The 10,040-nt window shown below is 34.7% G+C and overlaps 2 protein-coding genes across 2 annotated transcripts; one reads left to right on the forward strand and one right to left on the reverse strand.

The window, feature by feature from the left end:
* The first annotated feature begins 365 nt into the window (after positions 1 to 365).
* On the forward strand, positions 366 to 6,756 carry LOC110642499 (protein decapping 5). The gene is made up of 9 exons (XM_021794581.2): positions 366 to 511; positions 637 to 839; positions 1,269 to 1,369; positions 2,846 to 2,917; positions 3,003 to 3,992; positions 5,194 to 5,259; positions 5,851 to 6,048; positions 6,164 to 6,274; positions 6,368 to 6,756. Exons 2-9 carry the CDS (start codon positions 674 to 676, stop codon positions 6,521 to 6,523), a joined length of 1,860 nt encoding a protein of 619 aa, XP_021650273.2. The 5' UTR covers positions 366 to 511; positions 637 to 673; the 3' UTR covers positions 6,524 to 6,756.
* A 1,576-nt stretch (positions 6,757 to 8,332) lies between these two features.
* LOC110642516 (clavaminate synthase-like protein At3g21360) lies at positions 8,333 to 9,725 on the reverse strand. The gene is made up of 3 exons (XM_021794601.2): positions 9,270 to 9,725; positions 8,939 to 9,192; positions 8,333 to 8,840 (listed from the first exon to the last, which is right to left on the reverse strand). The coding sequence occupies exons 1-3, from the start codon at positions 9,633 to 9,635 to the stop codon at positions 8,495 to 8,497; spliced, it is 966 nt and encodes a 321-aa protein (XP_021650293.2). The 5' UTR covers positions 9,636 to 9,725; the 3' UTR covers positions 8,333 to 8,494.
* Positions 9,726 to 10,040: the final 315 nt, after the last annotated feature.

Consider the following 10,040-nt stretch of genomic DNA (forward strand, 5'->3'; position numbering starts at 1 on the left):
AATTTTATGAAATTTAAATTAATTTTTAAATAAAATAATTTTATTATATTTTAAACGAATTAATAACATAAACTACTATTATCATATGTATAAAAGGAAATAAATAAGTATCTTAATTAATTACAAAATAAATTAATTAAAAACTTATTATTATAATAAATAAAAAATTATTTAAAATAAATTAAATAAAAAAATTTAATTAAAAATTAATTTAATAATAATTTATTTATAATAAAATTAAAAATTAAATTAAAAAATAAAATTATAAGTTTCCTATGCATAATATGAGATTATCTTAATTTAGATAATAATTAGGCGGGTGTAAGTGACAATTTTAAGAATGAGTAGCATTAAGCATGTAGAAGGCCACCAAGTTCAAATGTGGCTCACGTGGCTCTTCATCATTGGATATCTCGTCATACCCCACTACATGACCAAAAACCACAACTCCACCCCTAAAAAAAAAAAAACAATACTGATTAGATCTGCCCTTTTCCGCAAACAGGAACTGGTAATCGCAAAGATAACCTAAACCCTAATCCTCTATATATCTGTTCTCTGAGTTCAGTTTTTGGCTGTTTCGCGGTGAATTTCTGTTAATAGATTAGAGATATGTGCATGTCTGTGTATGTGTAGGTTAGGATTGGAGTAAAGAGAGAGGGATTTATCCACCATGGCTACGGAGAATAGTACCAATGCGGCGTCCACTTCGAGATCGAATTCGACCGCCGATTCCTACATAGGCAGCTTGATAAGCTTGACTTCCAAGAGTGAGATCAGATACGAGGGCGTTCTCTACAATATCAACACCGAAGAGTCCAGTATCGGGTTGAAAAACGGTACCCCTTTTCTTGCCTAATTTTTTTTTTATTTTTTTTTTTTACTTTTTTCAGTTTTCTTGTGCAAAGACAATGTAGGGTTGTTTTTAAAATGTGTGTTAATCTGCTTGGTGCACAAATTTAATTTGACATTTCTCTAATTCATTCGCTAATATTAAATGTGCTGCTTCAGTTAATTATTATCGGAACACATTCAACTGCTTATTTTCGTCTTTTTGCTATTGTTTCCTGCGATTTTATACGGTTTTTGTAAAGCCAGCATGTCTGTAAAAACTAATGTGTGACATATGCTTTCTAATTAATATTCATTTTTAAGACTAACATGGGAATTATTGACAGGAAATAGTTTTTTTGTTGATTGATTTTCATCAATGGTCACCTTGAGCTGCGTAGTATGTATTCGTTATTTTGTTGTTTATGTGTCGGCAGTGCGGTCATTTGGAACAGAAGGACGGAAAAAAGATGGTCCGCAAATCCCACCCAGTGACAAAGTTTATGAATACATATTGTTCCGTGGAAGTGACATAAAGGTATCATTAACACAGACTGATACGTAAGATATCATTTGTGAGAGTTGCTGCTGTCAAAATTTCTATCTGGCTTTAGAAATAAAGGCAATTGTTGTGTGTGCCTGTGCGTGTGCGTGCAGAAGTATACTTGTGTGGAATGAAATTCTTTTAATTATACTTTTCATTTAGCAAAATGGCAAACCTGATTTTCAGTTTGTCATAACAGTTTAAAACTAAGTTGTTGCTATTGCTTTTGCTTCTTTGACCTTAGTTTGGGTTTTCCTAGCTTCTATTCTGTACTGTTTAGCATTAGTACTGTGGTGTGTTTGCCCCAGTTACCGATGTTGATAGTTTTTTATGGTTTTGTACATATTTATACATATTTCTTACGAAGATTGATTGTCATTCTTGGTTGCTATGTATCCGTAGATAGGTTTGAATGAAATGTCTAGTCTAACAGTCTAACTTGACATCTTTACCATTATTAAGAAAGTGATAATGTATTTAAGAAGAGTGCTCAAATACTTGGGAACTATTTTTTTTTCCCTTTTGTTGTTTATACTTCCAGGGAAATAAGTTAACACTTTTTTGTATGCTTAACCTTGTGACCATAATTGTGGCTTATAAAAGGTCTTTATAGGCTTCATTAAGTGCTTAATATGTTTGTTAAAGGATTTTGGAGACAGCATTTTTAAATGATAGTTAGATGCTTATGACCAATTGAATTAAAGTTTCAACTTTGGAAATTTATTTTAAGTGTCTCTTGATATATTACCCTCTCCTTTCCTCTTTTCTCTCTTTTCCTATCTGCCGTGTATCAGTGAAGTATTCTAAGGTTTATTTTCTCAACAATTATACAACATTGGATATGGAATGCTAACCTTTCATTTAGTGAACTTTATGGTCATAAGCTGATTTTCTATAGAATTTTAGATTTTGGATGGGCGTTGTTGTATACAGATAGGCAGTTGGGAACTAATTGAACCTAAAGTTAGAAGCTAAATCAAATTGAACTTCCTAAATATTTGAATTTTTTTGATAAATCGTTAAATTTATGTATTAGTGTGAGATTTTTCAGTGTTCACTAGTTTTGTACTCACAAATGTGGCCTCCACATGTGGCTCTCACTAGGATTACATCACTCTTTCAGTAGGTAGGTATTCCAGGAGTTGAATAAATTTTCATGTAAAAGTTCAGAACTTGAAGTCTGTATCTTTTGAAAAATGTCACTGACAAAACATTTCCTTAACCAATCTTTGTAGTGGGTCCAGTGAGCTGTGAGGAGACGTTTATTACCATTATGTCTATATGGGTTACTTAAAGGCAGATGTAGCATCCTTGTGGTACTTGTAGTGATCCAACATTGGCACCCTATTTTATTTTTTATAGCTTATCATTTTAATGAACAATATATTTCCACTATGTGTAATTGGCCAACTGAATTTCATTATACTTAATCAACCAAACCCTGAATTTCCTTTTTGTTTATTTTTGCAGGACTTACAGGTCAAGTCTTCTCCCCCTGTTCAGCCTACACCACCTATAAACAACGATCCAGCAATTATACAGGTAATAGAAGACTTCTAATTACCTTGTGCACATTCAAGTTGACCTCTAACAATCCTAAATTCCTAATCTCTTAACTCTTATGCAGTCTCACTATCCTCATCCAGTTTCTACCCCTGCGAGCTTGCCACCCGCTGTTAGTGGGTCTTTGAGTGATATTGGATCCCATAATGCTCAAATGGGACTACCTGGGTCTAATTTCCAAGGTGGGCTGCCTTTGTATCAACCTGGAGGGAATTTAGGAACATGGGGAGCTTCACCTCCTCCCCCAAATGCAAATGGGAGTGGGCTTGCTATGCCAATGTATTGGCAAGGTTACTATGGTCCTCCAAATGGGCTTCCTCATTTACACCAACAATCGTTGCTTCGACCGCCACCTGGGCTGTCAATGCCTCCTTCCATGCAGCAGCCAATGCAGTATCCAAATTATAATGCCCCTTTACCCGCTGGAGCCTCAAACTTGCCAGTTTCAAACTTACCGACTTCAAACTTGCCAGTTTCAAACTTACCAGCTTCATTGCCAGATATTCAATCTCCTTTGCTTTCTGCTGGTACTAGCTCCCTTAATTTAGTATCCTCTTCTTCAGCATCATCTACCTTGCCTTCAACTTTACATTCGGTGCCCTCTGCTACATTAGCTTCAGAAACATTACCAAGTTTGATTCCTACTAAGGCTCCTAGTTCTGCACTTCCGGCAGCAAATTTAAATGCCAGCTTACCAGCACTCTCTCCTTTGACTTCTTCAGGCTCAGAATTAAATACCATTGTACCACCAATCTCTAACAAGCCTAATTCAATTTCTGGTCCAACAATGCCTTATCAAAGCACTGTACAATCTACATCTTTGGTTGTGGCCTCTAATTCTCTTCGAACAGAAACACCCACACATCCATTGGTAACCCCAGGTCAGTTGTTGCAGTCTGCACCCGCTACAGTCCCTTCATCACAACCTGTGCAAACTGCTCATAAAGATGTGGAGGTTGTTCAGGTATCATCAACAGAGCCATCAGTGCCTGTTGTTATGGAAGCTCAGCCACCAATACTCCCATTACCTGTTCCAGCACGGGCAATTAATAAGGTTTGTTATCCACGCAGAAAATGTGCATTGACATGTAGGTGTTAATTTCCATTTGCCTGTCTATGTGCAGATTTACTTTAACTTGTAATTGTGGGCTCGGGTTAAGCATAATGTATGGTTTGAGAAGTATCTTGTTATACTTGCTTTGTGAACATCTTCCCTTTGGAAAGCACTGGTTATTCTTGTTTTAGATCAATATCTCCTTATTGGTAGGATTATTGGATTAGCTGGAATGCTTGGAAGTGGTCTTCGAATTAATTTTTTGAACGAGTTTTTCAGAAAGCTTATTTGTGGTTATTTGTGCATTGATCATAATGAATTCTAGACCATCTCTAAGATTCATTATGTGAATTTGTTTGTTCTCTTGCTAGCTTATGTCCAGCTATCAGTAAGCATAATATGTGGCATGTTCATATACTGTTAAAATAATCATCAATCCTGTGCACTCTTTCTTAGTATAAGGTATTTCTTGAATAGATGTCTTCTTATTTGCTTCATCCTACCTTTTCTTAACTCTCCCTTTTAAAGCTAAGGCCCAGCTTTACTGCTACACTTTCCTAATGAAATAGTATGGTACTTTGAATTTCCTGTTGAGATATGGAATGTGATTTGCCGGCTCCCAAAGAATCCATGTCATCACTATTATGTGTTTTTCTTTTTTTCTTTTTTTTTCCCAATCCCAATTATTGGGACTGTGAACTTATTTCTTTTTTTGAATATGATGAAACTGCTGAATTGCAAATTTTGGAATTCTGTCTTTTATTTGCTTCTTCTCCTGCTTATGATTTTTTGTGTATATAAGTTCAACAATAATTTTATTTGCCATAAATTGTTAGTTGTGACCTGATCATTGAGCAACAATTGTGTGTTTAATGGATTCTGACCTTTTTTTCTTTACAATCGTAGAATGAGAGGGGGAAGGGTGGAAAGTTCTAGGGATATGGTTTACCAATTACAGGTTCTGTTATTGTGTTTCCTTAGCAAGTATATGGCATAAGTTGCTTGACTGTATAATGGACATTTGAGTTTTCTTGTCTGTACAATTGCTTAACTACTGAATATTTTAAGGACTAAGGTTCTGCTATTGTGTTTTCGCCATAAGTTGCTCGACTGCATAAATGAACATTTGAGTTCTCTTTTGTCTATACAATTGCTTAACTGTTTATTTAAGGACTAACGCATTTTCCTTCATTTTTTCTAGCCAAATGGAGCTCCGTACCATTCTCGTCATGGTTATAGGGGGCGTGAAGGAGGAAGAGGAACTGGGGTAACGCTTCTCTTTCATTTCTTCGTAAAAATGCTAATACTTATAATTTTCAAATGCTATAGGAACCTGAATGTCTCATAGATTTGAATTTTGGCAGAGAGAGAGAGAGAGAGAGAGAGAGAGAGAGGATTTCATGAGTTTCCGTGTTCAGTCATCAGTGAATATTAGAAGGGGTGTTTGCTTACTGAATATTACCAAATTAGTGGAGGATTAGCTTTGCTAATTTTGAAAAATGTTGCAAAGCTAATTTGTGACTGGTACTGATGAACAGCTATCATGCATGTAATAGTCATTGATTCACTGTTGCATTCTGTGTTCTGGACATAACATCTTTAGCTTTGATAATGTGAAATAAGTTTGCTAAAATAATATGACTGGGGGATTGATCTCATAAAGCATATTAATATGCAGATTGTCTCAAGTATTATTGGAGTTATCCAGTAATTTCAAATTTGTGGTGTCTGAATTTGTTGTATGAGATTTATTTTAGTTCAGCATATTTACTTCATTTTCTTGAAAAGTTTTCATATACACAAATTGTTAATTATTGGGGAGTTTTATGAAATGGAACTTGGAAATTGTTTTCTGCAGAGTTCACATCCTGTGACAAAATTTACTGAGGATTTTGATTTTATGGCAATGAATGAAAAATTCAAGAAGGATGAAGTATGGGGTCATCTTGGTAAGAGTAACAAATCTCATTCGAAGGACAGAGAATATGGAAAAGACAGCGATGAAGAAGATTCTCAATATGAAGATGATGATGAATTAACCAATATTGAAGTCAAGGTGATGGTGGATTCTTTTTCGCATTGCTCTGATGCTAAATAAATCTCTGTGAAAAGAAATTTGTTATCATTTTTTCCTGCTTCAGTGTGTTCTGATATTTCTCTTTTTGCGACAGCCTGTTTATAACAAAGATGACTTTTTTGATACACTCTCCTGCAATGCACTTGATTATGATTCTCAGAATGGAAGGACTAAATTCTCTGAGCAACTGAAGATAGACACAGAGGTATTACATATTTTTATACATAAATTTTCCTGGTTTGACCTTTGAAAGATTTGTGGACTCTACTCAATGTGGATGCATGCTTAATATTTGCAGACTTTTGGCAACTTTTCAAGGTATCGGGGAGGTAGGGGTGGCCGTGGGTTTCCACGTGGTGGTCGTTCTCGTGGATCTTATGGAAGGGGGTACAGCTATGGCTACAGCTATGGTGGGAGGGGCCGCGGCCGGGCCATGCCTAATCATCAATCATAGGCTGTGCTTTTATTTTGAAATGTTAGTACGGTAAGAGCCCAGTGGCCCCGAACCAACAAACTAATATAGGGCTATGCTTGCAGTATGTTTTCCTGATTGTCTAGAGAATAAAGTGTAGGATGTGATCCGTGTTTTTCATTTAGTCCATTCGCATTCCCTGTTGTTTAACAGTCCTTGTGGAGCTAATGAAGAAGAATTATATTTCAATTGAAGAATTACTTGTTTACCATTCAGATCTTGTGCAGCTTACCTGTGCTTGCTATTAGATTGTTCAGAAGGCTGAAGGCTTTTTTTTAGTATAATTAACTTCAATTGGAATTTGAACTTGAGACTGTATGGCTTTGGAGATGACTCCAGTACAACTAAATTAAAGCTCATAGGTAGAACTCTTCATTGAAGTAATGAGTTGTTATTCAGGTTTCTACCAAAGGCCAGCGGCCATTTCCAGGGATCATTGTTGAGTAATGGAATAATAAACCTAATACAAATAAAAAAGTTGGGTTGAGAAATGAGGTTCTGTGTGGCTAATTTAATCACCGATTCCTTCCTTTCTTTTCCCTTTTCCCAATTATTATAGTTACGAGATATGCGTTAATACATTGAGCAAGGTGCAAAATAAGGTGGTTCGTTTTCCAAATTTAAAGCACGGGTGGTTCCATACGGATGGAACAGCATGTTGGTCGAGCTACCAACCGGTGCAGTTTAGCCCCCAACCATTTAGGTCCAATTCGATTTGGGTTGAGAGGATAACAATTATTTTTTTTTAATTATTTTAAATAATAAAATAATCGTAAAATTTTTATGATAAAAACATATTTCATTTTTTTATAAGTAATTTAATTAAAAAGAAAACCATGTTATAGATAAATATTTTTAAGGATGATCATGAAAAGTTAAAAATCATGAAAATAAATTTTATAATCGTCAAATTAAATATTTACATTTATATGCATATATTTATTATATATCATTTATTTATTTTACACAAATCATAATATAAATATTTAATTTAATGATTAATAAATTTATTTTTATATGAGATTGATTTTTTTATCAGATATACCCATATATTTGTCAAGCTTATATTCGATGAACCTAGATAATTTTATTTATTCGATAAGTGGACATTTATTTATGTTGTACGCATCTCTTTAATTCATATTATTATTTTTTATTCACCAAGAAAAGGGGATAGGGACTTAAAACTTGGATCTTGTCCAAATTAGGTGCATTTATCATTAGTTGGTATATTTGTTTATTATTTTAGTAAGATGTAATTTAATGAATTAAAACAGTGTAAGCATTTTAATTATTAAAATGCATTAAATTGTTAATCAAGGACTAAATTTTTAAGTTGTCTTAAGCCTCTTTAAGTTCTTAAAATATGATACATATTTGTGATTTTACTGAAATATTTGAAGAATAGAAAGACCAAGAGAAATTATTAGGTACATATTAGGTATACATGCACCATCTCTCACAATCATGTGGGGCCCACTCTTTATATTATAAGAATGACTCACTTTTCTGTGAGAGATGAAACACTATTTTTTAGTACTCCCGATGTATCTAATAATTAGCCAAAGATAATTGGCCACTTCAACATGCTTAGGGGTTTAGCTATTTTCAATTACTATAAGAGATCATCACTATACAAATACAAATCACATTTCATTTCCTACCATATTTTGTTGCTTTTTGTGTTTGGGTCAAACCCACATTTTAGCTATTGTAATTTTGTAGATAGATAAACAGAGTTTGTGATATGAGTAATTTTTATTTTAGAAAGAAAGGAGAAGAGAACTTGGATTTTGTCCAAATTGAATAAAAGATGCATTTAGCACTCGGCTAACCCAGTGGGTACAATTTCTTTACATTTTATTCACTCCCACATTTTATTCTTTCCAATTAAGTGTACATAGACATGAGGTTTAGCACATCTCTGGTTGTGGCAGCCAAATTGAAGCTCTACTACTTGCATGTGGCAACAAGGACTTTTCTGGGAGGCAAAGAAGGCCTTCTTCCATGAAGCAAAGCATAATTATCAAGAAAAAGGACATCACCTGCTTCCCACTTGAATTGGATGCTCTCTTCTTCAATGATTTGATCACATCTCTTCACAAATTTTTCTGGTACTTCAGTTCCATCTGCCATCAAAGCTGAGCTCAGCTCCTTTCCATGCATCCCAACTACCGTGTTGAACCACATCCTCCTTCCTTTTCTTCCCTCGAACACCGTTGTTAATGGCCTTGGACCCAGAATTGTCTTCACACCTCCATTGGGCAACCACTCCATATCCATCCCTAGAGCCTTTGCCCTGTCACACACGCATATATATATTTCATCTGAATTATTATTCCAAGTCCATGAATATTCAAAATCACAGTAATTAATTGTTAAGCTGTTAATTCATACCTTCTCTCAGCCTCAGCACGGTCTGATGTTCCAAATGCATCCTCCCAGCCTCTGCCCCTCATGGATGATGTATCATTGTTGCTAAGAGCTGTGAATGTGTACTTGAGCCCTTTTGCGTCAATTTCTTCCACTTCTTGAGGGAACTCCTCTAGCATCCTTTCTGTAACTTTGAAGCTAGGAACAAAGGGTGTCTGTCCTCCCTCTGGTGGTGGGATCTGACAGAAAAGCACAACCTTCTTGGGAAATTCTTTTATCTGTCAAAGTAATTAGCAAGATATATATAATTAGCAGGATATATATAATCAATCTTGAAATCTTTTGATCGACTTACCAAAACCATCTCATGGTGGTAGTAAATGAACTCAGACAGTGGTCCTTCATTAGCAGTCCATACTCGTTTATAAATGTGTGTCCTTGGAGCAGGCCCTACGTAACGAATATCATCCCAGCCGCAGGTTTCAACTATATCATTAAAATCCTCAGCTTTCTTCACATCGAAACCTCGAAGCAGAACAGCACTGTTTTTGATGATCATTTCCTCAAACCAGTCCTTGTTCCTCTCGAGAGCCTCCAGAAGTGAGTCTAAGCCAGCTTTGTGAGGTTCTGAAGGTTGCAACACAAGTGGCATGGTCTCACCATCCACCACCTTCTGTCCTTGGCATTTCCCTACCTTGAAGTCATTGCAATAGAATTCCATTTCTCTCGCGATGATCTTTTTTTTTTCTTTCCCTTTGGTTATGTTGCTCTTGATCTCTTGGTGGGGGCTATATATAATAGCAAGATCAAGATGGGATTGTATTTGATCGCTGTGTTATAATTACACAAAGAATCACGATATATTTGGCGCTTCATTAATATCGATTTACTTTGGCTTTTGTAGGACGGCAAGGAATAGTGTATATTCCTAAAAGTTATCATTTTTGAATGTTGTTACATTAAATTTTTATATAATTAATTAATAATTTTGTACCAAATATATTTTTATTAATAATTTATATTTTAAAATTTAATAATCTAATAAAAATATTTAAATTCTATAATTTTAAAAATATAATATTCTAAAATTTATAAATAAAATATATATTTTATATTTAATTAATAA

Source organism: Hevea brasiliensis, chromosome 17 (genome assembly GCF_030052815.1).
Source record: "Hevea brasiliensis isolate MT/VB/25A 57/8 chromosome 17, ASM3005281v1, whole genome shotgun sequence".
Taxonomy (NCBI): Eukaryota; Viridiplantae; Streptophyta; class Magnoliopsida; order Malpighiales; family Euphorbiaceae; genus Hevea; species Hevea brasiliensis.